The sequence below is a fragment of the Bubalus kerabau genome, chromosome 5 (assembly GCF_029407905.1).
Source record: "Bubalus kerabau isolate K-KA32 ecotype Philippines breed swamp buffalo chromosome 5, PCC_UOA_SB_1v2, whole genome shotgun sequence".
NCBI lineage: Eukaryota > Metazoa > Chordata > Mammalia > Artiodactyla > Bovidae > Bubalus > Bubalus kerabau.
Window position 1 is genome coordinate 121,966,360 of NC_073628.1, and position 13,550 is coordinate 121,979,909.

Consider the following 13,550-nt stretch of genomic DNA (forward strand, 5'->3'; position numbering starts at 1 on the left):
CTCAAGAAAATGTTTTTCTTATTATCATCTGACTGTCTTGATAAAAACAACTTTGATCAAATTCTACACTGGAATCCTTAGATCTTTTAAAACCAGTCAGGAAATAGAGAGATGACATACCATAATCTCTGCAAAATTCCATATCTTGAAAGTACCTAAGGATACATAGTATAATGATGAGAAATTTTATTTCACCTCAAGATAGTTGATGTTTAATAGTGATTTCTAAATTTGTTGTAAAATATCACAAAGCTTTAATTTCTTTCTTAGGTACCCCCAAACCAACCATCAAATGGTTGCGGAATGGGAGAGAGCTGACAGGCCAAGAGCCTGGTATTTCTATATTAGAAGATGGCACATTGTTGGTTATTGCTTCTGTTACACCATATGACAACGGGGAGTATATTTGTGTGGCAGTCAATGAAGCTGGAACCACAGAAAGAAGATATAATCTCAAAGTCCATGGTAAATACAGATAAAGTCATATAACCGAATATGTAACATGTTCAAATTCCTTTATATGCTTTTCTTTCAGTGTAGTATCATTTAATATTTACATAAGAAGACCCAGCAATCCCACTGCTGGGCATACACACTGAGGAAACCAGAAGGGAAAGAGACACGTGTACCCCAATGTTCATCGCAGCACTGTTTATAATAGCCAGGACATGGAAGCAACCTAGATGTCCATCAGCAGATGAATGGATAAGAAAGCTGTGGTACATATACACAATGGAGTATTACTCAGCCATTAAAAAGAATACATTTGAATCAGTTCTAATGAGGTGGATGAAACTGGAGCCTATTATACAGAGTGAAGTAAGCCAGAAAGAAAAACACCAATACAGTATACTAACGCATATATATGGAATTTAGAAAGATGGTAACAATAACCCTGTGTACGAGACAGCAAAAGAGACACTGATGTGTAGAACAGTCTTATGGACTCTGTGGGAGAGGGAGAGGGTGGGAAGATTTGGGAGAATGGCATTGAAATATGTAAAATATCATGTATGAAACGAGTTGCCAGTCCAGGTTTGATGCACGATACTGGATGCTTGGGGCTGGTGCACTGGGACGACCCAGAGGGATGGTATGGGGAGGGAGGAGGGAGGAGGGTTCAGGATGGGGAACACATGTATACCTGTGGCGGATTCATTTTGATGTTTGGCAAAACTAATACAATTATGTAAAGTTTAAAAATAAAATAAAAGTAAAAAAAAAAGAAGAAGACATGTTATCAATGTAAAAAGTAGTAGTCTAACTTCATGTATTCATTTGACTTAAAATTTCATATAATTTTTTATTGTGATTTTACATCACTGAAAATTCAAATGGTAGAAAAACATACAAAGTCAAAAGTCTCCTGGCCCTGAGCTAAGCAATCTACTTTATCCTCCCTATGGGCAAGGAAAGTTGTTAGGGGTGTGTGTGTGTGTTTGTATGTATCTTCCCAGGGATATTTTCTGCAAAAATGAAGAAATACTAATATATATTTCATCCTCTCTTTCTACATATAAAAAGAATTTATAGTAGACCATTTTATCCATTACTGCATACCTTGCCTGTATCATTAAATACTCTACCTTAGAAATTATTCAATATCCCTAACTCTTATTTATGCCTAACTAGGATCCCACTGTACCATGACTTAGCTTTCTATGATATTGATGATGAACATTTAGTTAGGTACCACTTGTATACTATTTTAAGTAATGCTTCAGTGAAAATCGATGCTTCAGTGAAAATCGTGTACATATGGCTCATGACTTACTCATGAGTCAAAGAATACATACACTTAAAAATTTAATGGATATTGTCTTCCATAAATACTGGGCAATATTCATTCTTATCAGCAAAGTAGTCCCACATAACTTGAGACGAGCAGTTTGCATTTTGAGTGGTATGTGAAATAAATAGTTTCTCCCTTAAATTTATCCTTAATACATAACTGAATTTTTTTTCATTTTTAATTTTTCATTTTCAGTTTTAATTCATACCTAAATAGTTAAAGTAAAAATTTAGTGAGTTACTTATAAATATACTGTCAAGACTCTTCATTTCATACTAAAAGCTTTGCTTAAGTCCGACCAACCTTTTCTAGCTATCAAATACCTCAGATTTGCTTTCCAAAGTCCTTTGTAAAGGAACTATATATAATATTTATTTTAAACTAACTACAGTTCCTCACTTTTTGCAGTTCCTCCAGTAATTAAAGATAAAGAACAAGTAACAAATGTGTCCGTGTTGGTCAACCAGCCAACCAGTCTCTTTTGTGAAGTTGAAGGTACTCCATCTCCCATCATTATGTGGTATAAAGATGATGTTCAGGTAAATGGAGATGTCCAAATATGCGTACATCTTTGCCTGTGCCTCTGAAATTAATCATTCAGATGTGACTGTCTTATTAATAGCAATATAAAATTTTGCTTCAAATTTTAATTAGGCATTTTTATTGGGATTGGAAATAACATTGACCCTTTTGGCCTTAAAAGGTGACTGAGAGCAGCAGTATTCAGATTGTAAACAATGGGAAGATATTAAAGCTCTTCAGAGCCTCTCCAGAGGATGCAGGAAGATATTCCTGTAAAGCAATTAATGTTGCAGGCACTTCTCAAAAGCATTTTAACATTGATGTGCTAGGTAAGGAAAATATTCTTTTAAAAAACTATGATTCAGATGTGTTTTATATAGCATAGCACTGACTGTATTAAAGAGTTAAAGAGATGAAAATTTGATAGAAATATTCATTTTACTTTTATTATTTTTGTCTTTGGGTACATGGTACTGTCTTATACATAAAATAATAAATGACTGTTCTTGTCAGTTTCTCTATTGAGGTCGTCAGGAAATTCTTTGGGAGGTAACTAGAGAGGATAATGCAGGTAAAATTCATTCATTTGCTGACCTCTCCTGAAGCTCCTGGGTTGTACTTGAACTGATAAATGTAACAAATTCACCCTCCTCTGCATTCTGAATAATTTCTGTAACTAAATTACCTCAGCCCTAATTCTAATTAAGTGGGGAGAATTCTGAGAACAGGCTGAAACTGTAATAAATTGGTGTTTAAAATATTTAAAATGTTTGAATCCTAATCATAAATTAAAATTTTCATAAGTTTAGCTTGTGAAATTATTTTTGCTGATTAAAGTTCACTTTGTGATAAAATGACTCCCTTCATGTTCAATATTTTGCTCATCAAAGGACATATGATTTGTAAGTCTAGAGTGGAAATGAGGTCTGGGGATGATCCTGCGTTAACTCTAACGCAGTTTATGATCATTCATAAACTGTTATAACATAAAAATTCTGTCTCATAAGTGTTGTTAAAGCCTGAAGTACTTTGCATTCCTCTACCAAAATTACCATTATAATCTATAAGTATCAGCTATAAAAACAAAGTAATCTTTCTATTATCAGTCTCATTGGCATTATTTCTCTTGGTACTCATTTACTCTCATGACTTACTGCTCTCTGTGTGCTGATGACTTCCACATTTTTATCTCCAACTCAGACTTCTTTTCTGCGCTCTCAGGCTGTATGTCTAATCTCCTCCACAGTGTCTTGGCTTTTTTAGCTCAATATCTTTGGCTCAATATCTTAGTTACATAGAGAACAGAAAGAAAGAAGATGAAGTTGCTCAGTCATGTCTGACTCTGCGACCCCATGGAGTGTAGCCTACCAGGTTTCTCCATCCATGGGATTTTCCAGGCAAGAATACTGGAGTGGGTTGCCATTTCCTTCTCCAGGGGATCTTCCTGAGCCAGGGATTGAACCCAGGTCTCCCACATTGTAAGCAGACGCTTTTACCGTCTGAGCCACCAGGGAGGTCACTCAGAAAGGTCTCAGTAAATGTCTGTTCTGGTCACCTTCAGTGACCCACATCATAGTGACCGTCAGTACTGCCACTTGCTTCTGCCACAACCTGGCACGATTCTTCCTAACTCCTCTTCCTAACTCTGTGAATTTGTCTACATCCTGTTAAGTCTGCTTCTTAATCCCATGTCAATTATAAACTGAATTAATGTAATAGCCTCCTAACAAGCCCACTTCATCCACTCTTTGCCACTGGAATCTGATCTTCATTTGGAAGCCAGCATGGTCTTAAAACAAATTTGATCACCACTCACCCCTCCTGGCATTGATACCTTTTAGTGGCGTTCCCTGGAGCCTCAGATGGTAAAAAAAAAACCCTCCTGCAGTGCAGGAGACCTAGATTTAATCCCTGGGTTGGGAAGATCCCCTGGAAGAGGACATGGTTATCTACTCCAGTATTCTTGCCTGGAGAATCCCCATGGACAGAGGAGCCTGGCGAGCTACACAGTTCCTGGGGTCCCAAAGAATTGGACATGACTGAGCGGCTAAGCACAGCACAACACGTAGCTCTGCAGATGAAGGTTAATCACCCTAACAGGATGTGAAGGGAGGATTTGAAGATCAGGGAAGTTTATGGGAGCTCTTTAATATGCTTGATAATTCTAAGAATAAAAACTAGCACCTTTTCACATGGGATATAATGTGAATCTTTTCACATTTTATCTGACATGCAATTTTAGCATAGGAGGCCTTTAAAAGAGACAAGGGTAGTATATTTCAAACAGCACTATGGCATAATATGTAGAATTTGAACATTATCAGATTGTTGTTGACTATGTCATTCATTATTTTAAATGGATAACCATAGTAAATTTCATTATATGAGCTTCACTGCTCATTTATATTCTAAACTCCTTTTGTGCATTGATTTAATGTTGCTCAAAATGAATTCTTTATTACCACAATTCTTCCAAGTAATTTTCCGCTGTCAGATCTTTCATGAATGTGTTCCTATATTTAAATTTGATATTTGGGTCTACAGATGTGATATGAAAAGGGATTATTGCATAATATTTTCTTGTTGACATTAAAAACTTGTTGAAATATTATAGAAATCATTATCTTCTCTCCCCCCTCTACTCTTTTTGCCAAGTCGTAGATTTTCATGATAAATATCTATGTTTAAGTCCCGCCCACCATAATAGGTGCTGGTTCCCCTGGTGAAGCCTCAGTTGTCCTGAACCAGGATATCACCCTTGAATGCCGGGTGAAAGGCACCCCCTTTCCTGTTATTCACTGGTTAAAAGACGGCAAGTGAGTACTTTTTCTATATTTGTTGCAAGAGTCCAACTGTTTGTAAATAGATGTGGATTTTCTCCCTCTTAATTATCTTACCACCTAGAGTGTTTTAAGTGAACATGAAGGAAAAGCAATATTCAAAAATGGTCTCAAATTTATGAATTATAAGATGCTTTATAAATGCTAGGAATTTATTTTAGAGACATGGAGAAATTCAATATGTTATACACTGAATATATGCAAGGGCTTTCCTGATAGCTCAGTTGGTAAAGAATCCGCCTGCAAGGCAGGAGTGCCCGGTTCGATTCCTGGATCGGGAAGATCCCCTGCAAGAGGGCATGGTAACCCACTCCAGTATTCTTGCCTGGAGAATCCCAATGGACAAAGGAGCCTGGCAGGCTACAGTCCATAGGGTTGCAAAGAGTTGAACACAACTGAAGCAACTAAGCACAAATATACACGAAGAGCAACAAGATCCAAATAAAGAACTAATCTTGTGTTTACATGGAATTTTGTGCATTATTAAAAAATGAAATTTGCTTATGACATCAAGATAAATACTTAAGCTAGTTTACTGTATGGGCAAAAAGAACACCCCCTAAAGAGCAATTAAATGTTCCCCAGACTTCAAGTTCAAGGGCTGCTGAGGTTTGCCCACATTGATAATAGGTGCAATGATTTGTATTGCTCATGAGAGCTTATTTATTACAGCATGGTCACAGTTTGTGTATTTTTATAATTTCTGAAAGTAGGTATCTAAGACTTAAGTAGCAAAAGGTAAAGATTTGCAGTGTATGAAACAAAGGATTGTATAAAATGTTTTTATATGTCAAGAAAGACAACATAGGAAAATGTATGGAGGGTATAAACAGGCAATTAGAAAGTTATATAGTTAAGCAATAAATGTTTTAAAAGATGTTCACCTTCAATAATTTGGAGAAGGTAAGCAAAAATAACATGACTTTGTTTTTCATAGATCAGTTTGGCAAAAAAATAGAAGTTTGAAAAATAACAGTTGTTGTCTTAGAGTTTGGTAGGTTAGGATATAATACTCTGATGGAACAAGGTATTAATAAATTAGTACTCTGAAAGCCAATTTGTTGATATCTATTAAAATTTAAATGTTCATATGCTCTAATACAGCAGTTATACTTCCAGTGTCTAGGAAAGGGAAGTCAACTGTCTGTTCCACAGGAAGGCTTGTATGTTAATTCTCTCTGAAACAATGATGGTAGAAAAGTGAAAACTGCTTAAAGCTTGACCTTGGGAGAATGGATAGGTGACATACAGCGTTGTCATATTGTGAAACACTGAACAGCAATTAAAAAGAAAATCAAGCTATAGGTACCAAAATTATCTCCGTAGCTATTGTCAAGTTAAAAGAAAAATAGAACAATAATACAATGCCATTTATGTGTAACAACTTGAGATTCTTTAGCAACACGTTTATGAGTGAATACCTGTGGCGGATTCATTTTGATGTTTGGCAAAACTAATACAATTATGTAAAGTTTAAAAATAAAATAAAATTAAAAAACAATGAGTGAAAATGTTTAGAAAAATCTGTGAAAGAACACAAACTGACAATGTTAAGAGGAAAGACTCACGTTGCGGCAATAAACCAAGAAGACCTTCCCTTACTATAATGCTTTTTTTGTTTCAATTTTTATGAAACTTGCATAGTGATCAATCAGTGAAAGTTTTAAAGTTGCTTAAATTTGAGTAGCATTATTAAGTATTCCACTTCTTTAAACAGAATACATTAAAGTAAGGAACTTTATTCTGTCAGTTTTAGGGAACTTCAAACAAAGTGTCATACCAAGGAATAGTAAGGGATGCTGCCGCAGAAAATTTAATGTGTTTTCTTTAATCTTGTAGTCTTAGTAGTGACTGCATTCATTTATCATGTGGCAAATTCCCTGCAGCTTTTTAAAAACCAGATATAGGTCTTCCTGAAAGAATATCAATGGGATTTTAAAGGTATGACTCTTAAGATATCATAGACTTTAATAACCATGATGTTTTAAGTATTAAATAAAGCTGCTACCAAACATAAAGCAGTCACATCATAGTAGTTGGTAAATGACTGAATAGTGGAAAAAGACTCCTTGACAAATATATATGAACTACCTTTGGGATAAATACCTTTCAGTATTAATGATTATGAAAGCATTCATATTTATTATAATACTTATAATGCTGCCTGCCAAGTCGCTTCAGTCGTGTCCGACTCTGTGCGACCCCATGGACTGCAGCCTACCACGCTTCTCCGTCCATGGGATTCTCCAGGCAAGAACACTGGAGTGGGTTGCCATTTCCTTCTCCAATGCATGAAAGTGGAAAGTGAAAGTGAAGTCACTCAGTCCTGCCTGACTCTTAGCAACCCCATGGACTGCAGCCCACCAGGCTCCTCCATCCATGGGATTTTCCAGGCAACAGTACTGGAGTGGGGTGCCATTGCCTTCTCCTATATTATAATACTTATTAGGAAAGTTGACTTCATTGTCTTTAGTTAGTAATAACTATATATTGTGAATATTTTTCCAGTTATTATAATATTAGTTTACAAATAATATTGCTTGGCTTGAAGCTCCTATACACTTATATTTTCTACCATCATTCAGAAAAGAAAAACTATATAAATTTAAAGGGGGGGCGGTGAATGAATGAAATAAAATATTTTATTATTACTGTTCAACAATTTAAGTTTAAAAGGAAGAATCTTCCATCTCAAAGTGATAATAAACTTTCATTAATAACGTGATTTAATAATCCCACTCTTCTGAAGAGGAGTACTTAATCATATCATTGCATTTTTTAGATTCCTACTAAAAAATTCAACTTTGATCTATTTTTTTAAAAACTCATACAACTTAATGATTTCTGTTGTGATTAATAAAACAGAAAATGTTTAGGAAAATGAAAATGGATCCATAGAATAAAATTGTATTTTTTCTAGGCCTTTATTTTTAGGAGACCCTAATATTGAAATTCTAGACAGAGGACAAGTTTTACATTTAAAAAATGCACGAAGAAGTGACAAGGGACGCTACCAGTGTACTGTGTCCAATGCAGCTGGCAAACAAGCCAAGGATATAAAACTGACAATCTATAGTAAGTGTGACTTTCTTATGCTTTTTACTATTATTATCAGTTCTCATTATACATTGAAAATCAGGGTTGACTCTGTTAACTGCTCTTTTATTCAATGCAAAATAATTTTAAATGGTACTTCAAGGGAAAAAGCCTATCTTCTTCTGTTTTAAGCTAGAACATTGTATCCAATTTTAATGCATTTTATTATTGAGTATGTATTTCTTCAGGGTCTAGTGATTTTCATATGATCTCACTTAAGAGGTCAGGTATTCCCTTATTTGTTAGTGTAAGATAAGTTAAATGTCTGTGTACCTAGAGAGGTTTTTAAAGAGCTCTAAAAAGAGTAGAGGTGCATGAAATAAAATGAAGTTGATAGTATGCAACCAAGTCAGTTATTCTATTTTCATTCTATCTTGGCCTTTCTTCAGACCGCATGATAATAATTTAAATATTTTAAGCAGTGCTGTTATTTTCTTTCAGTTAAGTCCCCATCAGAGGTATGTAGCCCTTGTTTCACTAAAACTTTCAGTATCCTCTGAGGAAGATGACCGCTAAAGTCATTTTATTTTTCTGCCAGGAGCCATGGAAGGTATTTGATTATTCAGGCACAAAGAATTACACCATAGAAAGGAGCAGAACTCATCGGGTCAGTCATGCTTATTGGTGGTTCTGCTCCCTGCACTGTCTTCTTTCTGTAGCATATGACACTCAGGCAAAGTTCAGATACCTCAGAAACTTCTGCAGGATCTTCCCAATCCAGAGCAATCACAGAATGACTCTATTCCATTGTCCTAGTTTTCCTTATAGCACGGATCACTGTCTGATAGTTTAATTGCTTAATTATGGGTTTATTTACTAATTTGCTGTTTCTCACCAAGGCAAGTAAACTTCAGAAGAACCTTGCTTTGCCTGTTCTCTAATGTCTGATAGCATGCACACAGGCATACAGTAGCTCCCAAGAAATATTTGCTCAGTGAATAAATTGTCTAGTGACAAACTTTTCAGTATGGTAACCATCAGCTATAGTTGACTGCTGAGCACTGGAAATGTGGCTAGTTCAAATTGAGACAGGCTGTAAATATAAAATGTTGTTGTGGAGTCACAAAGTTGTGTCTGACTCTTTTGCAACCCCATGGACTGTAGCCCGCCAGGCTCCTCTGCCCACCATGGGATTTCCCAGGCAGCAATACTGGAGTGGGTAGCCATTCCCTTCTCCAGGGAATCTTCCTGACACAGAGATCAAACTCACATGTCCTCCAGTGTGGGCAGATTCTTTACTGCTAAGCTACCAGGAAAGATCTCAAAGACAAACCTAATATGAAAATATAAAGGAAAATACTTAAGTAATAATTTTATCATCTGAAATGATGATATTTTAGATATACTGAACAAATAAAATGTGTCATTTTCATAGTTTTTAATGTGACTATTTGAAAATTTTAAATTATATATATGGTCATTGTATTTCTGTTGGACAGTAATTGTTTGGTCATCAATAAGAACTTGGGCTTCTGAGGTAAGCCAACTTGGGTTCAGATCCAACTTACGTCACTTACTAGCTTTGCAACTTTGAACAAATTGTCTAACCCCTCTGAGCTTCAGTTCCTCATTTCTAAAATGGGGATAATAATAGCACCTGGGCAGGAGGAGAAGGGGACGAGAGACGATGAGATGGCTGGATGGCATCACCGACTGGATGGACTTGAGTTTGGGTGAACTCCGGGAGTTGGTGATGGACAGGGAGGCCTGGCGTGCTGCAATTCATGGGGTCGAAAGAGTCGGACACGACTGAGCAACTGAACTGAACTGAACTAAATAATGAAATTGTAAGGATAAGTTGCTGGATACTTTATACGTATTGCCTGGCTTACAGTGAAACTTCAATAAATATGTATGGTTGTTGTTTAGTTGCTAAGTTGTGTCTAACTTTTGTTATTATCTACTTACTATTCTATTGTCTTGCCGCTTGAAGTATATATATAGAATACAGCTTGATTTCTATATAACCTCACTGAATTGCAGATCTCCTTTTTAATGTTAGTTGTCTTTATACAATGTTTGAATAGCTTTCTTGAATCAAAGATTTTACTTAATACAGACTTTTAAATCATTTCTGTCTATAAATAGAAGCGTGTGGAAGAAATTAGTCTTGAATAGACATGTCCTCCAAAGCACAGTAATGTTACTGAAAAATTAGCTATATAGGCATCCAAGTTAAACAAAAGTACTATTGCTACCATTGGCCTCCTACCAGAACCAGGCTTTTAAACAATAGGTGCAATATTTCCCTTAAGCTCTTGAGTAGTCTTCTCTACATTGTTGTGTTGTTGCCAAAGTCTGTGATGAATACTTGTGGTGATTCAATGGGACTCCTACTTCCATAGGACTTGGATCCTTTCATTTCAGATCCTCTTGTTCATTCAGTATCATGCCCTCAGGCACAGAAGAGAGGACTCTGTAATGAATGATTAAACCTTCTGAGATTATCAGAGATGAAAGGCGTTGTAACACTGAAATTTAAAGTATTATAATTCAGGAAATAATACCATTTCTTCTCAGGCAAGCTTGTCTACACCTCTGAGTGTGTAATCTTAAGCTTATTTTATTTCACTTGTGAAAATGCTTTTAGTTATAAGAATAAATGAAACATATACCATACTTGGATGAACTGTGAGAAATGCTAATATAGATCTCAGGTTGAGAATGTGTTTCTCACCGCAGCTGATTCATTCATTTTCTTTATGTGAGGATAAAGCAGGTGGATCTGATGTACCTGAAAAGCAGAAATGCACATTTTGCCTGAATGAGGAAAGAAATGGAGAGAAAATATGAGTGAAAAATAAAAGATATGGGGGGAAATGAATGTGAAAAGGAAAAGGAAATAAATGAGCATTTAATAACCTATGAGGAGATTGTGCAAATTCATAGCTAGTAGTTTGAGGTGAAGATTTTTAACTTAATCATGGATAAGTTTCAGATCTGAGAATTTCCCCAAATGGTATAAAAGTTTTTGAGTGTATATACATGGTACATTTTAATGTACAATGGATTCCAAACAGAAGTACAGGACTCAGAAAAGTATATATGAATTAAATTGAAGCAGGAAGAAATATTTATCTGGGAAATTTAAACAGTAGATGGTATATTGTTCTGCTGTCAGCTAGAAATGTTTTTTGAGTAATTTTTCTCAATTCATAAATACAAACTTTTTAAACAAACCCTTTTCAGTACAAGTGATATTCCTTTGTAAAACATTCATGGAGGGTAAGGGGTTGTTTGAACCTATGTTCTTGACTTCATTAATGTATCATCCAACTAATTAGGCTAGCCAGTTTATTTAGACAATTTGAGCCATAAAGTTGATATACATTTCCAGATTAACGTCAATAGGCTGAAATCAAAATTAAAATTTAAAATCTGAGTAAATATTCTTTCTTAAGATTTAAAAATGGTAGCATGACTGAGCAATTTCACTTTCACTTTTCACTTTCATGCATTGGAGAAGGAAATGGCAACCCACTCCCGTGTTCTTGCCTGGAGAATCCCAGGGACGGGGGAGCCTGGTGGGCTGCTGTCTATGGGGTCACACACAGTCGGACATGACTGAAGTGACTTAGCAGCAGCAGCAGCTTGAATTAATATTAACTAATTATTTATAGCAGAACTTGACAAACCTTTTTTATAAAGGGAAAGATGATAAATAGGTCGATTTACCTATTGATGATTAGATTCAAAGAATTAAATATGGTAGACAGAATGCCTGAAGAACTATGGACAGAGTTTCGTAACATTGTACAAGAGGCAGTGACCAAAACCATCCCAAGAAAAAGAAATGTAAGAAGGCAAAGTGGTTGTCTGAGGAGGCTTTACAAATAGCTGAGGAAATAAGAAAAGCTAAAAAGCAAGAGAGAAAGGGAAAGATATATGCAACTCAATGAATGCAGAGTCCCAAAGAATTTCAAGGAGAGATAAGAAGGCCTTCTTTAATAAACAGTGCAAAGGAATAGAGAAAAACAACAGAATGGCAAAGACTAGACATCTCTCCAAGAAAATTTCATGTAAGAATGTGCACAACAAATGATAGAAACAGTAAGGACCTAACAGAGGCAGAAGAGATTAAGAAGAGCTGGCAAGAATACACAGAAGAACTATACAAAAAAAGGTCTTAATGACTGGGATAACCATGATGGTATGGTCACTCACCGAGAGCCAGACATCCTGGAGTGTGAAGTCAAGTGAGCCTTAGGAAGCATCACTATGAACAAAGCTAGTGGCGGGGTGATGGAATTCCAGCTAAGCTGTTTCAAATCCTGAAAGATGATGCTGTTAAACTTCTGCATTCCATATGCTAGCAAATTTGGAAAACTCAGCAGTGGCCACAGGACTGGAAAAGGTCAGTTTTCATCCCAATAGCAAAGAACAGCAGTGCTAAAGAATGTTCATACTACCATACAATTGCATTCATTTTCCATGCTAGTAGGATTATGCTCAAAATCCTTCAAGCTGGGCCTAAGCATTACTTGAATTGAGAACGTCTAGATGTACAAGCTGGATTTAGAAAAGGCAGAGAAACTCGAGATCAAATTGCCAACATTCGTTGGATTATAGAAAAAGCAAGGGAATTCCAGAGAAATATCTACATCTGCTTCATCAACTATGCTAAAGCCTTTGACTGTGTGGATCACAGCAAACTGTGGAAAATTCTTAAAGAGATGGGAATACCAGACCACCTTACCTGCCTCGTGAGAAATCTATATGCAGGTCAAGAAGCAACAGTTAGAACCTTATGTGGAACAACTAACTGGTTCAAAACTGGGAAAGGAGTATGTCAAGGCTGTAAATTGTCACCCTGTTTATTTAACTTATATGCAAAGTACATCATGCAAAATGCCAAGCCGAATGAGTTACAAGCAAAGACATTACTTTGCCAACAATGGTCTGTATAGTCAAAGCTATATTCTTTTCAGTAGTCATGTATGGTTGTGAGAGTTGGACCATAAAAAAGGCTGAACACTGAAGAATTGATGCTTTCAAATTGTGGTGCTAGAGAAGACTCTTAAGAGTCCCTTGGACTGCAGGGAGTTTGAACCAGTCAGTCCTAAAGGAAATCAATCAACCCTGGATACTCATTGGAAAGACTGAGCTCCAATACTTTGGCCACCTGATATGAACAGCTGACTCATTGGAAAAGAGCCTGATGCTGGGAAAGATAGAAGGCAAAATGAGAAGAGGGCAGCAGAGGATGAGATCTTTAGATAGCATCAGTGACTCAATGGACATGAACTTGGGCAAACTCTAGGAGATAGTGAGGGACAAGGAGGCCTGGCATACTGCGGTCC

At 36.2% G+C, this 13,550-nt stretch overlaps 1 protein-coding gene across 1 annotated transcript in view; it reads left to right on the forward strand.

Annotated features, from left to right (window-relative positions):
- HMCN1 (hemicentin 1) overlaps window positions 1-13,550 on the forward strand; it is a 546,435-nt gene that overhangs the window by 301,179 nt on the left and 231,706 nt on the right. The window contains exons 26-30 of the mRNA XM_055582953.1: window positions 271-465; window positions 2,201-2,331; window positions 2,496-2,643; window positions 5,004-5,130; window positions 8,075-8,229. Of these exons, the coding sequence (XP_055438928.1) occupies window positions 271-465; window positions 2,201-2,331; window positions 2,496-2,643; window positions 5,004-5,130; window positions 8,075-8,229 (756 nt within the window). The remainder of the gene's footprint in view (window positions 1-270; window positions 466-2,200; window positions 2,332-2,495; window positions 2,644-5,003; window positions 5,131-8,074; window positions 8,230-13,550) is intronic.